This window comes from Sciurus vulgaris (assembly GCF_902686455.1).
Source record: "Sciurus vulgaris genome assembly, chromosome: 15".
NCBI lineage: Eukaryota > Metazoa > Chordata > Mammalia > Rodentia > Sciuridae > Sciurus > Sciurus vulgaris.
In genome coordinates this window covers 34,526,333-34,551,649 of record NC_136476.1, presented here as the reverse complement: position 1 = coordinate 34,551,649, position 25,317 = coordinate 34,526,333, and the positions used below count along the sequence as shown (strand labels likewise).

At 32.9% G+C, this 25,317-nt stretch overlaps 1 protein-coding gene across 6 annotated transcripts in view; it reads right to left on the bottom strand.

Moving 5' to 3' along the window:
• Window positions 1-25,317, bottom strand: part of CCDC171 (coiled-coil domain containing 171) — a 455,940-nt gene that overhangs the window by 272,071 nt on the left and 158,552 nt on the right. For all 6 annotated transcript variants that reach the window (XM_079112670.1, XM_079112671.1, XM_079112672.1 and 3 more), the window contains 7 exons: window positions 25,060-25,166; window positions 23,247-23,336; window positions 22,095-22,295; window positions 18,720-18,887; window positions 16,967-17,155; window positions 4,047-4,551; window positions 3,215-3,331 (listed from right to left, as the gene is read on the bottom strand). In XM_079112670.1, the coding sequence (XP_078968796.1) occupies window positions 3,215-3,331; window positions 4,047-4,551; window positions 16,967-17,155; window positions 18,720-18,887; window positions 22,095-22,295; window positions 23,247-23,336; window positions 25,060-25,166 (1,377 nt within the window). The remainder of the gene's footprint in view (window positions 1-3,214; window positions 3,332-4,046; window positions 4,552-16,966; window positions 17,156-18,719; window positions 18,888-22,094; window positions 22,296-23,246; window positions 23,337-25,059; window positions 25,167-25,317) is intronic.

Below are 25,317 nucleotides of genomic sequence, written 5' to 3'. Positions count from 1 at the left end.
TTTAAAACCTTTCCTAAAAATAAGTTTCCCTGAACTTGCTATATCCTCGAGCCAGTAGAGGCATGACTACACCTACATCAAAGCAGCTGTTCCTGGAGGCAGGCAAGCACTAAAAGACATCATTCTTACTCTATCTTCTACTTGATAGGTCTTATCTATACATATTGGTCTTGATAATCACTGCACCAAGATTTTAACTTTAAAAATGTTTCAAGGAACCACTTTTGGAATGTACTCAGGGGGAATTACTGCCCAATTTTATAAAGCCCCAAAAAGCTGATTCTGAACTAATGATACACTCCCCACCCTGATAGGGATATTATAAAAATATCTTTTGTTAATCATCTATAAATTAGGCCTGCTAAGTATGCCTTTCCATTCTGATTAGACTCAGCTAAATCACTTGTTCCTTCCTGAAGTTCTTCCTATATTCACAACCCACACTAAGCTGCATCTCATATGGATTCTTACAACATTTAAAGCCTGCACTTCCTTGTCCATGCCTTGATTATATTCTACCTAAAGTTATGCATGAGTTGTCATTTTTGCTCAATAATCATTTATACATTTTCTAGAGGACCTAAACAATTCACTTATTTTTATCTCCTAAAGTATATATAGGACAATAATAAGAAAAAATACAACAAATAAATTAATAACATAAAGAGACTATAGCTTTATAAAACAATCTACTTTTTTTGTGTGTGTGGTGCTGGGGATTGAACCCAGGGTCTTATGCTTGCAAGGCAAGCACTCTACCAACTGAGCTATATCCCCAGTCCCTACAATCTACTTTTAAGCATCTACATATGTATAAAAATGTGGCTAATACAAACCATTCGTTAATTAAGCTAAATCCAAAACTATTAAGTCCTTTCAAGAATGCTAATGTTGGGCTGGGGTTGTGGCTCAGTGGTAGAGTGCTACTTGCCTAGCATATATGTGAGGCACTGGGTTTGATCCTCAGCGCCACACAAAAATAAATTTTAAAAAGGTATTGTGTCCATCTACAACCAAAAATAATTTTTAAAAAGAATGCTAGTATTTTGCTTTGAACTTATAATACATACATTGTTAAAATAATTTAGATTTTTATTTCAGACCCCAAACCCAGTATGTTAAGGTTTTAACAATACATTAAATATGCACATAGCTTACCAACATCAATGGCCACACTTAAAAATGATCTGTGAGTCATAAGTTTCCTACTAGAAGAACCTAGGTTTAGACACTTGACAGAAGAAGATATACAAGTGATCAACAAATATATGAAAAAGTGTTTAACATCTCTAGTAATTAGAGAAATGCAAATCAAAACTACCTAAGATTTCACCTCGCTCCAATTAGAATGACTACTATCCAAGAATACAAGCAATGACAGGTGTTGGTGAGGATGTGGAGGAAAAGGCACACTCAAACATTACTGGTGGGGTTGCAAATTGGTGCAGCCATTCTAGAAAGCAGTATGGAGTTTCCTCAGAAAATATGGAATGGACTCATCATTTGACCCTGTTATCCCACTCCTTAGTTTATACCCAAAGGACTTAAAATCAGCATACTACAGTGATGTAGCCACATCAATGTTTATAGCAGCTCAAATCACAATAGCTGGATTGTGGAACCAACCTAGATGCCCTTCAATAGATGAATAAATAAACTGTGGTATATATATATACAATGGAATATTATTCAGCCATAAAGAAGAATAAAATTATGTCATTTGCAGGTTAATGGATGGAGTTGGAGAATATCATGCTGAGTGAAATAAGCCAATCTCAAAAAACCAAAGGCCAAATGTTTTCTCCAATAAGTAGATATGGATACATAATGGAGGAGGAGGGTAAGGGAAGAATGGAGGAGCACTGGATTGTGTGGAGGGAAATGTGGGAAAGGGAGGGGGCCGGGGAAGAAAAGACAGTGGAATGAGACAAATAACATTACCCTATGTACATGTATGATTACACAAATGATATGAATCTACAATGTGCACAGCCATACAAATGAAAAGTTGTACCCCATTTGTGTAATGAATCAAAATGCAGTCTGTAAAAAGAAAAATAAATAAAAAATAGATACTTGAAATCACAATGAGTGCCAGAACCAGGATTCCAACCCAGCAAACCAACTCCAGAATCCATGTTTATGTTTATGTTTTTGTCTTTTTTCCAGTATTGGGGATTGAATCCAAGGCCTTGCACATGCCAGACAAGTGCTCTCCACTGAACTACATCCCTAGCCCTTGAAATTACAATGAATGATTCATAATTACATAGAACTATCTCAAGAATTAAATTATACCCCCATTATCATTTAATTGATGTTACATTTTATGAAGCAGGAAAGTCCCAAACAAGATGATATTATTTTTTACTATTAATGCATCTGAAATTATCATAATTAGTCCAATGACACAGCTTAACCAGTAACTGTATGTCAACATTACTTCCAGAGCAGAGAAGCTAGTTTTCATTGAACCCCTCATACAAACACATCATACAATCTGAGTTATGAAAAAAATAAACTTGAATTTTAGACCTTTAGAAATCACTGATTCTTGGTGGTTCCATACCTAGTAGAAAGGCACAGAATATTCCAAATAACTCTATCTAAAATAAATTAGACAAAATAAAAACATCACCAAACAAGACAGAAATTTTTTCTACTGGCTCAATTACTATTCAAGCTTCCAAAATTTACAGCCAGAAGTAGAAAAGAATAAAGACCAAAACAATTTAAAGAACACTGTTGTATTACTTAATGAAAAAAAAAATTGGCTGGGCCTGTAGCTCAGTGGTAGAGCACTTGCCTCACAAGTGTGAGGTACTGGGTTCAATGCTCGGTACCATATAAAAAAAAATAAAATAAAGGTATTGTGTCCATCTACAACTAAAAAAATTAAATTTTTTTTAAAAATCAGTGATGAGATTTACATAGAAAAGCCAGATCACAAAGGGAAAAATACAAGGTAGAAATATTTGCCAAGAAATGTCACTTAATTTCCTCCATAAATAAAGACAAAATTAACCATTCAAACTTACATTAATTTATTATATCATTAAATATAGATTTAACAATCTCTCTGTGACTGAATAAAAGAAAGATAAAAACCAATGTATTTTCTTCCTAGATGGCTTACTAGAAATTGTACCATAAAGAATTTCTTGACATTTGCTTTTAAGTATATTTCACAAGGACATAAAAGAGGAAATCACACCTGTTTTACTAATGACTTCTTGTAACTCGGCCATAGAACTGATTATTGCAGCAAGAAGGTCAGAACTGGTAAGCCAGCTGAGTGCTTGTAAACAACGTAACTGTTCTCTTTGATGTTCTACAAAAATAGAAAATATCCATTATGAATTGCTCCAAGAATTTCACTAAAACTCATATTAAAATTCATGGCAGGGTTCAGTGATTTAAGAAACAAATCAAACTTTGTACACAGAGCACTGCCTAGTGCAGAAAAAAATCTACAAGATATATTACATTTGATTGACCTAATTTACTAATTTATAGATAACTGTTAACGGAAACTAAAAAGAAACTTTCTTTAATTGTATTTTTATTATTTAGTAGACTACTTTTTTAAAAAGTTAATTGAATACAGAGCCTCCTCAGAATAATCCAGCATTTAAATATATATGTATAGTAGCTGGAATATTTACATTTCTGTCATTTCATAGATTTTTAACTCATCATTTTATATTGATTCATAGAAAGTGAAAGTAAAGTATAGTTTTAAATCATGTTGTTTTAGAAAAATCACTGTGCAAATCCTTTACCGCAAAAAGGATTCAAACATAATTAAGCTACATAATGTTAAAATTATATATATTTGCTTCTTTAAATTTTAATCAGTTTATAACCAAAAAAATGTGTATTTATATAAAATATACATTTATCCATGCACCACATATGTACTTACACGTATTCAGGACTAAGTTACATAATTTGAAACATTACATGACTTTTGTAGAATAGTCAACTATATTCCCAGTTACTTTATTTATATGCAACTTAGATTTTAAAAACACAAATTATCTTACTTGGAAATTTATGCTTGTCTTTGGGCTCTCCTGTACACACTAATATGCCTATGCCTTCTTTGAAACTTTCCATCCAGGTAAAAAGAGAAGCACATGACTGGCCCAAAATCTTGAGTCTGTTTGCTGCCAAAATTGCAATAACACCTTTCCGGAATATACGTATCAATCCTTTGAATGGTCTTTTCTTCATCTTCACTTCCTCTTGCTTCTTTTCCTCTACTGTTGACAAGGCGTGGGCGAGAGTTCGAATTTCCAATTTGAACAATTCAAAGGTATTGACCTGCTCCTGGAGAAAATCTCTCTGTGTAGATAAGGCACATGATCTGCTGTAGAGGGGATACAATGCCCCAGTCATCAAAGCACAGGCTGCCAGCAAGGATGCTTGTTCTCTTTGAGTCTTTGACAATATGTTTTTGAGGTGTGAATTTTCAATAGCCAACTGTTCATGTGACTTCTCAATATGGTTTAATTTTTCCATATTTTTTTCTGCGATTTCTTGAAATTTCTATAAAAGAAGTCAAATATTTGATCATGAAACAACTGAGCATTTTACTAATTTCTCTTTATACAAAGAAAATAATCTTTGGCTGACACTACTTCTTTCCCTTCAAAAGAGTCACGTTCTAAAATAGCCAAAAAATATATAAGATATAGGTCAAATGTGCACATTGATCTCTAAATCCTCTGACATAGAAGCTTTATGTAGAATGCCACACATAAATTTGAGTACTTCTTGACTTTCCTGTATATTTGTGCATAAATACACATATTTAGAACATGTACTTTGTCTAATTTTTTTCTCTTCTCTTCTTCAATAACTTTTATTTCCTGCTTTAAATCAGAAATTATACCATCAATAGAGGCTCTGCTATATGTAAAAAGACATTAATTTTTGCCAAAATAAACAAAGGGTCAAATCAATGATGCAAGAAATATCATTTAACTGTCTACCACTTAGGGATGAGAAGGAGTTGACTCAGAAATTCTTATCAGTTTCTTTTTTCTTACCTCTCCAAGATAGAAGGCTGGATACAGAGCAGTTCCAGTGGTGGGAGAAAATACTAATTGTGAGCTGGGCCTCAGCAGCTCTCTAATTTTTTCCTAAGGTTCTTACAATTCAAACTTTAATTAAAAAAAAAACTAACTGTAATAACTATATTATAATAAGCGTGTTGAGCTGCTCCTAGAGAAAATTCACAAGAAAACAAACTGGGCTCTCTATGAAATCTTAAATGTAATGATTAAGATATTGCTAAGGTAGAGAGCAATTTTACTTATATGCGTGTGTGTTTATTTATTTATTTATACATATATACAAATGTACCAGGGATTGAACCCAGTAATGTTTAACCACTGGGCCACAACCCCAGTCCATTTTTTTATTTTTTTATTTTGAGACAGGGTCTTTGTGTGTGTGTGTGTGTGTGTGTGTGTGTGTATGTGTATGTGTGTGTGCTCACGCGTGCACACACCAGCGATTAAACTCAGGGGCATTGACCACTGAGCAACACCCCCAGTATTTTATTTAGATACAGGGTCTCAATGAGTTGCTTAGTGCCTCACTTTTGCTGAAGTTGGCTTTGAACTCCCTATCCTCCTGCCTCAGCCTCTGGAGACGCTGGGGTTGCATCCAGGGCACCCAGCAAGAGCAAATTTAAAAGATAATAGATCCCAGTTTCTTTTACTATTCATTTAACATTCAATAAACATTACTGACCACTAATCATTATTGATCACTAAGTTTCATGTGCAGGACAACAAACAAGTAGGTCAATTCTTATGTTATAATATCATGATAGAGATATGCCAGATTGCCAGAGGAACACCAAAGGGATTTTAACAAAAATAACGTTCACAGGCTTTGGGAGGGATATAATAATTAAAGGACAAGTGGGAGCAAGGTATGTAATAGAAATAACAACAAAAAAAGCCTTCCATTAATAAGGAAGCTAGGCAATAACTACTCTTTAACAATCTAATTTAACCCCTGCAAACTACAGTGACTTAACAGCTTCGACTGGATTTTTATTTGCCCAGTGAGTTGCCATAACTTAGCCATGGGCCTATTTCTTTTGAAAAGCACACAGAGGGAGTTCAATTTTAATAAGGTGGCCATTTGGAGGGAGAAATATTATACTCTCTAACTGTATGAATAAGTGAAGTGCTATCTTCATTATGAAAGAATCCTTTGGAGACATTAAGAAAACCATCCGTGTATTATTTGATTAGACTATACTATGCATAAAATTTAATGTTAAACTTTGGAAGAGGTATGTGATGAGTGTGTCTGATTCAAGAGCTATACCCATTGAAAGCCTAGAAGAAACAAAAGGCTAAAATTGACATTAGCAGGAAGACCTAAAATGAGATCAACTTGGGGCAAACCATATAAATTCTTGACCACTCTGCAAAATCTGGGTGTCAAAGACTATCATGGATAATGCTGACAGGTAGTAGTCAAAAAATTTCACCACTTGTAGAAAGGTACTAGTGAGGAAAATAAATTCAAAGAAATGAGGTTTCCCTAAGGTGGACAGTGGACAGAAGCACTCCTTAGAGATGTAGTTCTCAAGATTAGAGTACCGGAAGTATACAAGAAGTTGCTCTCTGAACACTTCAGTTTCTTGGATGCTTTTCCCTGGGCAGAGAGAAAACTGTATTTTAGACATAGTTTACATGTTTGTATACTATACCTTAACTGCTTTACTTATTCCAAGTCTTCTCTAATGCCTAATCCAGCCACCATATCTAGGGTGGTACTGTGAGAAATGAAGAAAAGGGAAAATAAAGGCATTGGGATTTGCCCCCAACCACATCTCCACTGATGGCCAAGCTGTGGCAGAAATAGTCTACCAACAGAACTGTGTTCCAGGGGCTAGAGTTATGGCTCAGTGGTAGAGCATTTGCCTGGCATGTGTGAGACCCTAGGTTTGAAACTCAGCACCACATATAAATAAAATAAGAGATCCATTGACAATTAAAAAAATATTTAAAAGAAAAAAAAAAAAAAAAAAAACTGTGTTCTAGAGCTCCAGGCAAACACCACTAGCAAAGCAAGTAATGTTCCAGAAGGACCAAGAAAGGATCAAGAAAGTCTGAGACGCAATAGCAAGGTGAATTACTTGGAAGCAAAAGTAAAGACAACCCTCTTAAGGTGGTGACCTTTAAGAAAAAAGGGACACTCAGGCTGTAACCAGATAAAGAAGAAAGAAAGGCATTTTAAAGTAAGAGTCAGAAAACAGGATAATGTTCCAAGAAGTACAAATAATTCAGAATGCCTGAAGGAAAAAGAGAAGATGGAAATTTGAGAAGTATGGAGATAACAGAGAATTGAGAGCCCTATGTGCTAAGCTAAGGAATTTAACTTTATCTGGAAAGTTATAAAAAGACATAAAATCCTGGAACAGTAACATACTTGGCAAATGAATATACAAATTGGAAATACTAATAGAGTCTTCTAAGGAGCAGTAAAGTTTCAGGGTTTGTAGGTAGTATGTGGAAAGCAAACGGAATCACAAAGGTTAATTCCATAGTCTCTCCAAAATCAATTCCACCTGTTCAATTAAAGGAAAACTATAGAAAACCTGAAAAGATAAAGAAGCAGACTAATAGTTGGGTAAATGGAAATAAAAGTGAACCTCTGTATCTCAGGCAGAGGTGTGTTTTCAATAAATAACTTTTTTTGAATAAAAAAATCTTTGAAAGAATGGATTTGTTAATGATATTTTATATATTTCAAAACAATATGCAAACTCATTAGTCAATACGAAATGGATTGCTGAAGGAAAGCTAAAAGTAAATAGGTCCCTTATGGAAAAGATTTAGTCCATTTTTGCACATGACAGATCTCAAGCTCCTTCACAATATACAGTTAGTTACTTTCAACTAGACTCTGAGGTTGATAGTTTTTCAGATAATGAAACTGAGGTTTTAATGAGGTTAAATAATTTGCCCAATGTCTTTCATCTGGGTTTACCTAATCCTCTTAGCTCATCTTGTTGTCTTTATCACCAAGGTTTTCCTCTGGAGTCACATTTCACATGCCTTCCCCATAAAGACTTCACCTTTTCCCACTACCCTCAAGTTGATGAAAAAGGAGAAGTCAATCTGCTTTTCCACCATCCAGACACTAGTATTACTACTTCTCTTCACAATTTAACATTTTCTCTAGCACACCCAAGTCATTTTTCTTCCTTCTCCTATATACCATTCAAATTCTAACAATATTTCAGCTCCTATCTATTATATGACACTTTCTACTACTATCCTCCTCATTCACACTGACCTTGACTTTTGCTGAACTGAAGCATATAATTTCTACACTGCTACTTACTAATTTCATATGTATATATCTACTCTCTCTCAAATACAATAGATTGCTAGTTCCTAGAGGGCAGGAACTATTTATTGTGGGATCTGTCCTCATGCTCTAAATCCTATAGGTATTTAGTAAATATTGAATGAATTAAATAACTCTTTATAAAATCATCCCTGGTGCTTAGCACAGAGTTTTATCCATAATAAGCACTGAATAAATACCTAAAGAAAGAAAAAAGCCTTAAAATATGAAGAAAACTATGATAAAAAAGAGAATTCCAAATATAATTTGGAACTTATCAGCATGTCAAAATTCTGTTTTAAATTAATTGTGACTTTCCACAGGGACTTTCAGAGGTATTACATTATTTACTGTGAATTATTCTTGAAGAACAAAGCCTGTTTGATGGTGAGGCTGGAAACCACTACAGAGCAAATTTGCCTTAAAAAAAAAAAAAAAAAATCCAGTGTTCTCCACCCAAGGAGATTAAAGGACAATATTTTTTAAGCAAACATAAGGAACATCACTTTCATATGGCACAAAAGCATTCCTAGTACTGAAATAACCTGCATCTTAGTGTGTTTAACATCAAAAAATAATATTCTCAAATTCCTCCCCCAAAAAAGCATTCTTATCTTGAAATATTTTAAATTTAAAGTATAGGATGCATATCTTTTACACAGATCTTCTTAGCATATCAAAAATACTATATAATTTCACTAGTTTTCCTTTTCTTGCTGATAAATTCAAAACACATCCAAAATGATGAGAAAGGATAGCTTCTTTCCTTAGTGAAACACCTACCTACTTCCTGAAATACAAGCTTTCAGGGACACCTTATTAGTTTCCAGAACTCCATGAACTTTGAGACTTTTGGCCCAAAATTAATTACTTCCCTAGGAGTAAAATTCTTTTTTAAATCACTCAAGCTTGGTACAAACTGCAAACTGGACATGCAATGACACGAATACATCAAAGAACTTCATTTAAAATGTTGTATTTGTACAAATTATTTGTCTTTTTCTACAACAGCAATATTGGAAAATATAACAAACACATATTCACCTATTTTTCCTATGATGTGAATGTTTCTCTATTAAAAATAAAGAACATTTTGTGGAGAAACTGGAACCCTCATACATTGCTGATGGGATGCAAAATGGTGCAGCCACTTGCAAGAATGGTTTGGCAGTTTCTCAAAAAGTTAAACATAAAATTGTCATATGATCTAGTGGTCCCACCATCTGTGTAGATACACACTATATGTGTCTATTTGTGTATACTCACACATACAAACACATGCATATACACAAACTCAGTAGTGATATTTAACTTAACACTATTTTTATTATGTAAATTTTAGCAAGTCAAAAATATATGCTAGCCAAACATGCCTGTAATGCAAGCAGCTCAGGAGACTGAAGCAAGAGGATCAGGAGTTCAAAGCCAGCCTCATCAATGGTGAAGTGCTAAAGCAATTCAGTGAGACCTTATCTCTAAATAAAAATACAAAATAGGGCTGGGGATGCGGCTCAGTGATTGAGTGCTCCGAGTTCAATCTCTGGTACCCAAAAGAGGAAAAAGATATATAAATATAGATGTAGATATACATATAGACATGGATACAGATTTATACTAAAAATGATATGTCTGCTTTTACTCTCATTTCTAATGCAATACAAATTATAAATTTCCTTTGAATAAGCCATGCCCTCAGAAAATCAGTTTTCTTTATCATTAGATAGAATAAATGTATTGATCCAGGAAAGATGCTTAATTTGTGTACTGTTATAAGATATTATCTCAGACTACTTGGAAGGTTAGCAATATTATCCCTGAATTCTGAATCATTCCATGTCTTCCTTCTTTCTGGAGTTTCAGATCCTGGAGAAGACATAGGTTGGCTCCAGTCTCCTCCATGAAGCCTTCTCAAACTTTGACAACTTCCTCTTCTAAATTTGTAGCATTCTTTTCTCTTCTAAATTTATAGCATTCTTTTGGCAATTAATTATGCACAGCCTTCTGGTAAACTTTATATAATGTGATTGCTCATGTGTCTCTCCAACTTAATATTACACTTGTTGAGGAAAGAATTATGTTTTATACCTCTTTGTTGGTATCATAGTATGAAACACATGTCATATATATATGATATATAACATATTTTAATAATTAAAGAATTTTCTTAATATTCTTACCTACAGTAGCTACTTTAAAATCAAGTCTACTGTATTAAACTTCAGTTTCTCAGAAATACAAATTTGTGTGGATAGCTAACAATGTGAAAATAGTTTTTTCATACATTATCATGTTTATTAATTAATCAAGAATTACTTGGAAATATGAGTTAAAGGAATAAGAAACTGAAATGTCATTAGACTTATTTTCAGATATTCCTTTAAATTCAAAAACAGCATATATTTCTAAGAGAAATAGTGCTACAGTATAATGCAAAAATGATTAGAAGTTAAAGATGATAGTAATGTATTAAAATAGTCCATACATTCACTTTGTAATTTCTAAATGCCAAACAATGTGCTCAACATTTAACATTGGTTATCACCATTCTAATGCAGTCCCTAGAATTTCCTTGGTGCACAAACATGTTATCAGTTGTCTGAACCATAGTTTCCTCACTTGTGAAATAGAGATGATGCTTAAATGACCTATCTCCTATGGCTGTGGTAGGGCTTAAAAACTAAGTTATGCAAAAGCATTGAAAAGTCTATTGAACATTGTGCAAACTCAACTGACAGCACCATATTAACAAAAATAATTTCTAAGGCAATTATGTGAAAAATAGAAGAATTTTCTAGAATTTCATTAGAGGTACCTACTCACATTGATTCAATCCATCAAAATGTCCTTTGATTCAACTGTATCTAACTCTCTGTGAAGCCAGCAGGTGTACCTTAAGAAACAACAACCCTCAAAAATATCAATAAGCTCCACTTTACCTCTGAATATTTTTTTAGAATTCAATTATTAAAACTTTTAAATGAGTAAGCCAGATTTCTTGCTAAATGCACTCTCAATAACAACATGAATAAAATGCAATGTACTATGACAAACCTAAATTTCTTTCGTTTTTTTAATCTCCATTCTAAACTCATCTGATTTTACAAAAATGTCAAGTAAAGCTAAAGGGTTTACACAGTACATCGTGTTACCCTTACTTAACTGATAGTGAAAAACCTTTACTTCTAGAAAGGAAATTCTTGTTTCAGTAATTTAATCTTCTTCAGATAGAAAAGAAACAACAACATAAATACTAACATGACAAAATAGAAGTTAACAAATGGAATGGAGTGTGGCATTTGGCCCAGAAGTTTCAATAAACATAGACACTTAAGATCTATTTACATGATGTCTCAATTGTATTTAAATTTAAGAACTACCCTACCATGTGGCTGGCAAACTTAAAACAAGCTATGATACAAAAAGCAGGTTATTAGCTCTACAAGTTTCATTTATCTAATAGCATTTAACTATTTAAAAACTCATTTATTCAAGTCTTAAATGTAACTTTATTACTTTTTTTTCAAATAAAAGTAATTCGAATCCAAATTTTTTTTTTATTTAACCATCTGTCTTTCACTGATATCCTTACAATAACAAACATTAGACTCAGGAGTCTATAGGTAAGTCATTTGTTTTGCAGCAAATGGCCTCTACTAATGGCTATGTTCATTCTGACATGAAACATCCCTATAGCCCCCAATTCTATGAAAAAACTATGAATTTTTCCCACTCATGTTCTTATCAATATAATTTTTAAGTGCTTCATGTAATATAAAAGGACAATATTTTTATTTCCATTGCAGTTTTTTTGAGGGCAGATCTGTAGAATTAATTATAAAAAATTTCTGAAATGAAATTTAGAAGTCTTATATATAATACCACTTTATCAAATATAAAACCAAAATGATTTGCTGCTGTCTATCACATTATATTTGATGAAAATTCAAATATGCACATGATAAAGAATATGTGCCACATTATAATATTAAGGTACTTTGAGTGAATAATAAATGATAACTTTAACTTGCAGTCACAAAGCCTAGGGTGTAACAAATTCTTCAGAGAAAAGTCTTCAGTAAGCACTTCTAAAACACTAATATTTGTGATGACAGATTGATTCCCTTACTTCAAAAGAGAATTGCTATACATTCCTACAAATACAGAGTAAACTAAATGTGTTCAAGACACTCATAGGCAAAGGAGAAAGTTAGAAGACTCATAACTACCTGAATTAAGGATTTACAAAAGGCTACAGTAATTCAACCACTTCAGGACTGAAAAAAGGACAGAATATAAATAGACTTCATTATAGAAAAGCCAGAATACATATAACAAAATAAGCATATAAATAAATGTTCAATTTTTACTGCTCTTTAGGGAAAATGTAAATGAAACACCAATGACATTCCACTGCACACCTACTAGAATGACTAAAATTAAAAATAAAAAATGATGAAAATATGCTGGCACAAATGCAGAGCAAATAGAACGTTTATACTGCTAGGGAGAATTTAAGATGTTACAGATACTTTGGAAAATGATTTGACAGTTTAAGTTAAATATACACTTACCAATACATAAGAGAAATGAAAACTTAGGATCACATAAAAAATTCTCCATGACTGTTTAATGCATCTTTAGTGATAATTATCCACAAATTTCAAAACAACCCAAAGGCCCATTGAGTATCTGGATAAACATTTCTATAGGTACACAACAGAATATTACCCAGAAATAAAAAAGAATTAACTACTGATACATGCAGAACATAAATAAATCCCAAATATATCTTTCTTTCTTTCCTTTGTTCCTCCCTCCCTTCCTTCCTTCCTTTCTTTCTAGTACTGGGGATTGAACCCAGGAGTACTCTATCACTGAGCTACATCTCTATCCCTTTTTATTTTGAAATAGGATTTCACTAACTTGCCTAGGCTGATCTCAAACTTCCAATTCTCCTGTTTCAGCCTTCCAAATAGCTGGGATTACAGGTGGGCCCCACCATGCTCACCCCAAATATATATATTTTTAAGTGAAAGAAGCCTAACTCCAAAGGCTACATGCTATATGATTCCATTTATATAACTTTCTGGAAAGAGTCACAACTATATAGATAGATAAAAAATATTCTATGCTTCACATACACGGTCAAATGTTTTTTTCACAAATATACAATGGCTATTCATTAGGAAAGAAAAGTGTTGAACTAATTATGTGAGAACAGTAAGTGTAGGGGGAAAGTGAACCCCTCTACCTAAGATCACATACTTCATTGCAACTGACCACAGACCTACATATAAAGACTAAAACTATAAAACTTCTAGAGGAAAACCTTGCAGTACTGAAAATTTGTGGAGAACATAAAAATAACCAAAAGAGAAAATATACATAAGTTTGACTTTGTAAAAATTTTAAAATTTGTTATCACCAAAAGAAACATTAAAATGAAAAAATGAATGAGAGGAAAAAATATCTGAGATACATAGGCAGATCCTCCTTAAGATGGGGTTATATCCCAATAAATCCATCATCAATTGAAAATGCATTTAATATACTGAACCTATGAAACATCATAGCTTAGCAATACAGTACACTATTAAGAGCATGGTCATTTACCCTTGTGATCATGACTGGGAGCTATACCTTGCTGCCACTGTCCAACATTGCAAATGTATTATACTGCATCTCACTAGCCCAGGAGCAGATCAAAACTCTACTAACTGAATATCACTTTCACATCATGGAAAATTCAAAAACCATAACTTGAGAACCATCTGCATACAACAAAGGGTATGTACACAGGATATATAAGAACTCTTTCAATTCAATAAGAAAAACACAAACATCTCAACTTTTTAAATGGACACACACTTGAAGAGATATTTTATAAATTAAGACATTCAAACAGCAAGAAAATGTATTAAAAGTGTTCAACCATCATTAATCACCAAGAAAATGTAAATTAAAACCATAATGAAATGTTTGTTTTTTGTTTGTTTGGTTGGTTTTTGTTTGTTTGTTTTGTTTTTTGGCACTGGGGATTGAACGCAGAGGCACTTAACCACTAAGCCACATTCCCCAGACTTTTGTTTGTTTGTGTTGAGACAGGGTCTCGCTGAGTTGCTCAGGTCCTCACTAAGTTTCTGAGGTTGGTTTTGAACTTGCAATCCTCCTAACTCAGCCTCCTAAGCCACTGGGATTACAGGCATATACCATTGCACCAGCATAAAATGTCATTTTAAAACTACTACAATGCCTCAATTAAAAAGACAGACAAAACTAAATGCTGCAGTGGATGTAGAACAATGGGAACTCTCATATGTTACCAATGAGAATATGAAGAAATATAAGCATTTTGGAAAAAAATTTTTGGCAATTTCTTATAAAAATACCCCTACGTCATGACTTAACAATTATACTCTTGGGTGAAGAGTTAACCAAGAGAAATGAAAACATATGTTGATAAAAGACTTGTATATGCCAGGCATGGTGGCACACACCTGTATTCCAATGACTTAGATGGTCACAAATTCAAAGCCAGCCTCAATAATTTAGCAAGACCCTGTCCCAAATAAAAAGGACAAAGGACTAGGGATGTGTCTCAGTGATTAAGCATCCCTGGGGTCAATCCCTAGTCCCAAAAAAAAAAAGACTTGTATTACAATGTTTGTAGCATGTTTATTTACAAAGCCAAAACCAAAAACTGGAAACAACTCAAATATATATCTACTCACTCACTATCAATCGAATTGTGATGTAGTGGGGCTCAGAGTGATTTAGTGTTTGAGTACTTGCCTAGCATGCATGAGGCTCTGGGTTCAATCCCCAGCACAGGAAAAAAAAAAAAAAAAAAAAAATGCAGTGTAGCTCAAAAACAGAATAGTACCCAGGCATAAAGAAAACTGAAATTACTGAAACAATGCGAGTAACATTATATTCAAAATCTTAATATTGAGTAAAATACGCCAACTACCAAAGACTAAATAAATACTGAATGATTTCATTTATATGCAATTCAAAAACTAGTGAAACTAACCCATGATGACAGGCATCAGAACAATGGTTGCCTATGAGGAGTGAAAACTGACTTGGAGATAGAACGAAATAATTTTCTGGAATAATGAAAATGTTTCAAGTATTAAGTAGGATGATGATTACATGAGTCTTTAATCAAAACATCAAATTACATACTTAAGATCCATGTACTTTAAAGTTATATGACCAGTGTAACTCCACATCATGTATAACCACAAGAATAGGAAGTTATACTCCATGTATGTATGATATGTCAAAATACATTCTACTGTCATGTACAACTTAAAAGAACAAATTAAAAAAAAAAAAAGAAAAAAATCCCTGTACTTCATTCACTGTATGTCAGTGTTACCTCTAAAAAGATAAATTGTTTGGGTCTTTTATTTCAATAGTAGACAATGCATCATATAATGCTTTGCATACAATGAATAAATGATGACTTTTAGAAAGCATATTTATTGATTCATTCAAACTCATACAGAAAGGTGTAAGTTCATGTGGAGTCCTTAAGTTTGGGAATATAGAAAAGTCTGATTTCAAGCACAATGAAACCAGTTAATGGCAAATAAAAACTAAATACATACATGTGTAAATGTACATGTGTGTATATGTGTGTGTGCATGTGTAGATGGATTTTTTTTAAATAAGTCTTGCCAGTATAACCCTGAATGGACCAAATTAAGACATTAAATACTGAATGAATTATGGGAAGAATCAACATCTTTCTGGCTCCTAAATAACCTATCATCAAAACAAAAGTGGCCTATTAATAAATACAAACCAAAAATATAAATATATACATAATTATTATGATCCCTGATGAGCAGGAATGATAGTTAACAATATAAGTAAAGTTAACAATAATTTATATGGGAAAACCATGGTTATATCAACAACCAATAATTTCTATTCTCAGCGAAATCCAACACAGTATATATATATTTAACAGTCAATTATCTTGCAGTAGGGCCTATAACTGTAACCCCAGCTCTTACATATTGTTAGTAGATATAACAATAACACCAAATGAATAAAACAATTGTTCTTATGAGAACCCCCATAAATGCGGCAAACTGGATAAAAGGATAATACTAACACTGACAATATTTAACAAATCTCTTAACCTTTAATTTTTAAAATAAAAGATATATAATTTTAGCATGTAATTGAACAATGCATCCTGAGATGTTTTAACCAAAAACTCATCTTTCCAAACTTAAGTGAAAATAATCCTTAATACATACACATAATACCTATCTGTGGGTACATTTATGTTTATATGACGGGGTGTGTGTGTGTGTGTGTGTGTGTGTGTGTGTGTGTGTGTGTGTGTGTGTGTGTTTCTAAACAAGTTCTGTGGAGTTCTCATAAAGTTTTAAATTGATTTGGAATTGGTATGAAAAAAATCTGGTCAAACCCACTTTTTTTTTTTTTGTGGTGCTGGGGATTGAACCCAGGGCCTTGTGCTTGCAAGGCAAGCACTCTACCAACTGAGCTACCTCCCCAGCCCTCAAACCCACTTTTTAAAGCTTTTTGTACAGTAGCATACCTGTGCCCTCTTCTGTACCTCAAGAAGAAGTTCAGAATACTGCAGTTCCAGTTCCTTCTTTTGTTTATGCCAACAGCTCTCTTGGGCTTTGATCTGTTCTGCCACTTTGTTAAAGGTGTCTTCCTGAGTCTGTTGAAGCTCTCTCATTGTGTCAGACTTGTTTTTACAGATGTATTCTAGATGGCTTATCTATAAGGAGAAATGAAACACAGTGAGATATACTAACAAATTACTTCCATCACAAAACAATCCAAATCTTCTACTATATTTTATTAGTTAAGATCATCTGAAATTTTTAAATTAAAATATAAATATACTAATAGGAATTAGCAAGATAAATTATGATATTTTAGCAGAAATAGTAACATTTGTAGACTTAGACACAAACTTTTATTCTTCTCTTTATAATAAAGTTACTCATTCTATAATCAATTTTAATGAGATGATTAAGAAGATATTCTTACTTCAGGAACCAAAATTCCATCTATTCAGCTATCTAGAGGAGAAAGGAAGAATTCAAATGAGAATTACAAATCTTGGTAATTACACATTACCAAGCCGAATATTTCAATCATTTTTAAATCTAACAAACATCAAAAAGAAAAATATTATCTTCTAAAATGTATGACAAAAAAATGATGTTCTGAAACTATGAAAAATTTAACTGATACCATCTCAGAGGGTTAAAACACTCATTTTAATTATCAGTAATTTTAAACCCATTATATACACATTCTCAATCACAAATAGCATCTGTGCTTCTTACACTTTAGTCTCTCATTTCTCAATACTTCTCAATGCCTCTGGTTGTATTTGCCAATAGAATCAAGGTAAAATGTTCAACAATAAGAAATCTCACCCTGAAATTGGGCTGTTTTATTTGTTCAACAGATTTTTTTTAAAACTTACAAAACAGTTTTTCCCTTCCTGTCTCTTAAGAGCAAATGTCATTTTTAACTAAGACTGAGACTGAAAAAAGAAAAAAAAAAAAAGAGAAAAATAAATAAATAAATAAATAAAAGACTGAGACTGCATAAACACGGTTCTAACCAGTTCAACAGACTCAGGATAAAAAACAATACCTTCAACATTGACATGTTGATCTTCTAAACCATGTAAATTTTCTGTAACCAAAAGCAATTATTGGAAAAATTCCTAGGCTTGTGAAATGGGAAAGAGACCATAAAAGTTTACTGTTTCATTCTACAAAATATATATCTTACCTTCTAAAACATGGATTGGGCTTTCTTATATACAGTTTGTTGTATTTCAAGAAACAAGTCATAAGTATATAATTTAAAATTTTCTAAGTGCTTTTAAAATAACACCTCATATTTCCTAAGCAAAGAATTTCAAGATCATGTTTTTGAATAACTGTATCCTGTTTCTATTTTATGCTAACATAAAGAGTTGGTTTATTAATGTAAATGACTAAGTTCTTTGAATTGCTTCATCAGTAAGATTAATTTATTTTCTTTTAATTAGGTCCCTGTGGCTAATACTGGCTAGTAGTATTAGCATGTCCTGCTCAGAAAGTGGAGCTTAGAGACTTCATACAGACTTCAGTCACATTTACATGCCCACAGCAATGGCATCAAACTGAGTTGTAGACAAGCCATAATTAATGGTATTGAATTATTAACATCCAAATTCTTTTTGAAATAAGATGAATGTCAGCCCCTCTTAATGATACTGTGATGTGGACAAATGTCACTGAATTTAATAGAGGTATCTGGTGCCTGAGGACAGTTACCTTCTCATTAGCCCTGGTGAGGTCTGCAATGAGGGCATCAACATTCTCCTGCAAGACTGCACAAAGCTCAGACCAAGAGAATTTATCCAACATGCCTTCTGGTTGTTTTATGAGCACACAGCCTGCTACCAAGTGCTGATACAAGGTATGAAGGAAGGTTAGCTTCTCCTGCAAGAAAAAAAGACAAATTAATTTGTTTGTAAACATTATAAAGAGGTAAGACACATAATACATTAGTGAAGAATTTATTTTTAAAACATAGAAATTAAAATACTCAAGTTTCAGATACTGTTATTTAATGACTTTTTAACATTCAAAACCAAGCATTAGATAGACTACTTGAAATTGCTTATGCATGGTATTCAAAACCAAACTCTGACATCGAGAAGCCAGTAGATCAGGGTTCAACCCCAGCTTTGCTGCTCATAAGGATGTGGTCTGAGTAAGCACCTATTCGGCTCCCTTGATGTAACATGAGGTGTTCAGACTTCTTGTTTATGAACCTTTCTAATTGGAAGTCAATATGGCAAGTCTATTATTTCATGTTTACATTTTCTAAAACAACTAAGTCAAACAATATAGAGAAGAGTGTTATTCAATTCTGATGAAGAAAAAGTTATACCAATATCTGTACTTTACACATACACAATTACTCAGCTTTCTTCCTACTCCAGAGACTCCAGTTTCCTTACCACTTATAGGAAATCTATCCTAAGCCCCTTAGGCAAAGTAGAGAGTGATATGAAAGATATGGAAGAAGGACTCATTTGTTTTCCCCACTTATAAGTTTATATAGTATGTGCCACACTGGGCATTTGTAGGTGTTTAAGAATTACAGGCAAAAAAAAAAAAAAAGTGTGGATATAGCTGCCTAAGAAATATTTTCAAAAATGTCCAATTAGAAATATGCTTCTTTAAAGGTCCTTTAAAAGCACATTATTATAATAACTAAACTATCTATTGTTGAATGACCCAGAAATACTTACTGTAACCTAAAATTTAGATAAATCTGATCCTATCCTGAACACACAAGAATTTACTTACTGTAGAGTTAAATGGCTCCCTTAATAAGGTATTTCATCTATAAAGTCCCAAAGCATGGAACTCAAAGACAAGGTAATTGTTAAGTTGCAAAATGAATATCCTATATGGATGAAATAAGTTCCCTCAAGATGCTTTTGTAGATCAGTAAGAACATTTTTTTGAAAAAGAAACTTTAAAATGAGAAGTCTAACCTGCTAGATTAAAAAAAAAAAAAAAAAAAAAAAAAAAACACTACGGTGTGTAAAAAGGTTTTGGAATTGGAAACTGTAGAAATAGTTTTCCTTAATATTTCAAAATGTGTATAACCAATTCATTCTATATGCCACCTTACTTTTTCCAAATACAATAATTTTAAAACCAAAGATTTTAAAATGTGGTTAAAACCACAAATTTGAGTCAAGAAATCAGAAAAAAGGATTATGTAAATGTGCTATGCTTTTTTTTTTTTTTTTTCGCAGTGCTAGGAATTGAACCCAAGACCTCACACATGCCAGGAAAGCACTCTGCCACTAAACTGTGTCCGCAGCCCTGCACTGTCCTTTAAAAAGCAGTGAAAGATGGCTTTTGCATTAGGTTGAGATGTATAAATATATTAAAAACTATAAATACCCAAATGTAATATTCAGGCACTAAAATTCTTCTCCTCTACATTTGTGCCAAGGGATTACATTCATCCTTAAGAAACATTCATTGTCACCACTAGATCCTTTTAGCTTGGGCTATGATAAACCAAGCATGATAATCATCCATTCGGCGTGAAAAGAGAATCACAAGATCCAAAATCAATTCACACATTTTGAACCCAACCACAATGCTGTAGACATGCTGACTTTACAATATAGTCAGGCTTCTAGTTTCCTTTACTCTAATCATTATCTGATGTGTAGAACAATTCCAATCCCTTCATGTGGACACAATTTAAATCCCAGACTATAAGAAGAGTGGAAAGAATGTTTCCTTTTGCTCTCTTGGCATTCCTGTTCCTATTTGTTAGAGTAATGAACTCAATATGCAGGATAACTTTAGATAAACCAATTCCACTCACTACACTAGAGCAATATCCCATGGGTTAAAGAAAATATAAGATAATAATTCCATTCACACAGGCTCATACAGAATGTAAAATTTTTATATTTTAATAAGTCATTAATAAATAAAAATGGGCAGACAACTCTCCAAGTCATCCCAAAGAAGTTTTAATTCTATAGAACTTTTATTTTTCTAAATTTTTGTTAATACCCTACAATTATAAACAGTAAGGACACAGTCTACTAACATAGATATTATTCCTGCTTTACAAACAAGAATACTGAGATGTGAAGAGACTAGTTATGTGGCTTGGCCACAATTACATTGTTAGTAAACAGAAATACCAAGTATCCAAGTTCAGGTTAGGTCTATCTGACTACAAAAATCATACTTTTTCCACCATACCAAGCTGCAGAATTACTGAAATAAAAAATAATTTTGTCATTGGCAAACAGACAAACCTTGAAAGAACAGTTAAGAACTCAGCAGCTTGAGATATGATGATCTAAATAGTCAAGGAAAATTGATGGTCCAAGTGATGGAAGGGTTGAACTATATTACTTTTCTCACAAAACAGGATGACACCCCTGTAATGGAATAACTGATTTTACAGCTGTCATGAAGACTGCAAAATACTTAGCTCAGAATAATTTTTTTTTCTGTTTTTTAGGGACTTTTTTTCTTATTTTGTGGTACTAGGGATTGAACCCAGGGGTGCTTTAACACTGAGCTACATCTTACCCCTTTGTATTTACTTTTTTTTATTTTGGGACAGGGTCTCCTTAAATTGCTTAGGGACTCACTAAGTTGCTGAGGCTGGCCTCAAACTTGCAATCCTGTTTAAGTCTCCTGAATTACTAAGATTACAACATGCACCACCACATCCAGCTCAAATTAACAATTTAAAAAAATTTTTTTGGACATAATAACTTACTTCTTTCTTTCTTTCTTTCTTTCTTTATTTTACATGGTGCTGAGGATTGAACCCAGTGCCTCAATGTGCTAGGCAAGTGCTCTACCACTGAGCTACAACCCCAACCCTCAGAACAATTTTTTTAAAATATTTTTTTAGTTGGCAATGGACCTTTATTTTATTTACTTATATGCAGTGCTGAGAATCAAATCCAATGCTTCCCACGTGCTAGCAAGCGCTCTGCCACTGAGCCACAATCCTAGCCCCAATTTTTTAAATAAATCATATATGAGTAAAGGTAGTCACGTGGTACATATAAACACATAAAAAAATATAAAACTGAGATTAGTGAAAAGTTTCCCTAGCCATCTTCCAGTTTCAGGCAATACCTCCGTGTCTTTATGGAAAGCCTGGGAAAGTTTCTGCAGTTCACTTTCACACTGAGCTGCTCGAGACTTTTCTTTCTCCCAACAGTGCAGCACATTTTGTAGCTCCATTTTTAAAGTGCTTATTAAAGCCTCTCGGTCTGCACATTTAGTGCGTAAATGACTTAATTCTTTATGAACATCAGTGAGTTTATCTTGAAGTTCCTGTCAAAGACACAAAAAGACTGTAGACCATATAGGAGAGAATCAGGACAGCAAGCACACAAATACAAAATATGAAACATTCAAAGCTAATACAAAAGAATCAAGCACGCACTTATAATGCTAAACATTAAAGTATTTTACTAGATATATTTTCCAAGTATAATATTTTAGCTCAAAAGTTAGAAAATCTGTTGTGTTTCAGCATTTACATAAAATGTGAATAAAATGGCTTATTCCAAAAACTCTTTGAAGGAAGCTTTATTTTCAACTCATTACAAGAAAATAACCTGGTGATTCAAAAAATTTTAATAACATTTTATGTAATAAAGTAAATCTTTTTACATTTAATATAAGGACATTTACTCTCCTATGAATTCCATACTAATACAAGTCTCAAATATGTGGCATAAAACCCTGCTGAACTATTAGTTTCTTAACCTTAACAAATTCTATTAAAGTGTCTCCATGACAAACTCAACATGAACCAATATAATAAACAAGACTCAGCAACTCAAATTTTGTAAAGATAGAGTGCATAAAACCAGCACAGAAAATAAACTTTTTCTGGACTTTAACCAGCTGTGGCCTTAGCCCATTACCAGACATGATGTACTAAAAACAATGGTTCTGCCCTAAAAAGATGAGAAGTGATTCCAAATACAGATGTGTTTATGCAAAATATGATTAACATAGATCAAAGGTAGGACATTAAATCTCAAATTATTTTTTAAATCTATGATATTACAGCAGAGAAATCTGTTTCCTCTTTAACCAAAATAATTTCCAACCAAGTTTTTTTTTAAAGAAAAACACTGTTGTTACTATGATCAACAAAAACTTAAAAATGTATCCAAATATACTTAAAGCAAAGAAGATTTTTCTCAGATATCTCTTCTTTAAAACAGTCCCTAAATAATTATATTTGCTTCTTAATGTAAGAAATCCTAATACCTTTATATTTTTAGTGTGATATTCAATCTTCTGTTTGGTAGAATCAAGTTCATTAGATGCCTTTTCCTTAGCATCGTTCATGCTGTTTATCTGATGAAAGAAAAGTAACTTTTTAACATTTTTCAGGGGTAGTTAACTCAAAAGCTAACCTTTAAGTGATTTTTTATACTACTTAAATCAAAATTTTTGATAGTAATTAAGAGTTTTAACTAAAATACCTCTTTTGGTTAAATCATGTGTTGTTTCTGTCACAAGCTCACATGGCTAAAAAGTATTCAACCTTAAAATGTCAGTGATGTTATTATTGTATTTTTACTAGATGTCTGGATAAAGGATTTCATTCTTACTGTAAACAAATATAACTTTATTCTTAAAATCCTACTGGACCAAAATGCCAGAAGCAGTGGTATCTATAAAGAAAGAAAAAAGAACAGAGCAGAAGACTGTTTTTCTATACATCATGAGGGTATTCACAGGTCTCTCACTCCATATGACAACTTCAGGGTCGGTCACATGCAGTCCTACTGGGAAGGCTTGTGGCAGGTCATCAGTTGGTCCTGCACCGCTTGTGATTTATTTTCTTTGACAGTTCATTCTTCTTTCTGTCAGACTGCTCTTTTTGCTTTCTTTGCAGCCACCCCTTTGGTCTCCCCACTGCTGTCTCTGGCACTGGTTCACAACAAAGCACATTACTAAGCCAAAGCCTGCTGAGTCGACTTTTCAACTGTGCTGAGGATCATGTGACATTCATCCTCCCAAATAACAATTCGCTGTGGGTAATATGTTCTTAGTTACCCTGCAGCTTCCAGACCTAGGCCTCAGAAGAGTTTCATAAACTACTAACAATACAGGTCATCTTGTCTCACTGGGAAAGACTTAGCAATATTTGCTCTTCATAGAAATTTAATTACTTGATTGGTCACTTTCTTTTTTTCCTTTTGAACAATTATAGAGGACATTAAGTTGACTCATTTTTCCTCCTTTGTTTACCTTAGCTAACTAAAATAAAATCAGCCTCTACCATATAAATATAATGGTTTTATGGCCTTTGTATTATATAAAAGAAAGAGAAAAACAATAAATTGAATGCTATGTGACTTGTCTTAGGCTGAACAATCTGTTGTTTTGCCAACTAATTGTATTTAATGTAATTACTTCATATGCTAATTTGACAAGATGTAACTAGACAAACTCTTCAATTTTTAAAGCACGAATTCATAAAACATTTTAATACCCAAGAAAATTATCAACTCACACATTAAACAATACAAATGAGATGATAAATAGAAGCATGAGCTTTTTCAATCAGCAAACTAAAAGCTTCCAGGCTACATCAAACGGATATTTGTTTTTAGAAACTTCTAACAACACTTTACTCCCTTTAGAGAATGAAAACTAATTTCTTTTTTATTACATTTTCCATAGCTTGTAGAATTCTTAAACTAAAATACTGACAAAAACCTAAATTCCCATTACCTAATTCACATGTCATAAAACAATTACATTTAAATACAACACATATTAACATTAATGGCTTGCACAACTATTTTATAAAATTAAAAAAGATTATGAAGTCCAAGAAGTATTCATAACTTTGAAAATAAAAATTAGCCTGATGAGTTATAAAACTATACGTGAGACACTACACTTTAGGCCACACTTAAAGAAGGAACACTGACAATTTATTATTTTTTATATCTGTGAGGCTGTCAATTCAACATTCCCAATCTTTTTGACCTTTGTAATAAGCCAGGGATACGTACTGGTATGAGCTGAAGGCTATATGTGTGGAGCCAAACAGTGCAAGTGTTACCTCATTAGATGCATCTTCCAGCTTGTTCTGGTAATCTGTCAAGGTACGCCTCAAAGTCTCAAGGACAACAGGGAAGCTGGGAGGTTTATCTTTGTCCTTGTGGATACCTAGAGGAAAATATAGGCTGACAATATACCCTTAAAGTCACATAGGCACAAAAGCTAAGCAAACCGTAACAGAGATATTACAATTAGAGGTGAAAGACATTATAAAACATTGAGCAAAATTTTATTCTCTATTATACTGCTGTATAACCAA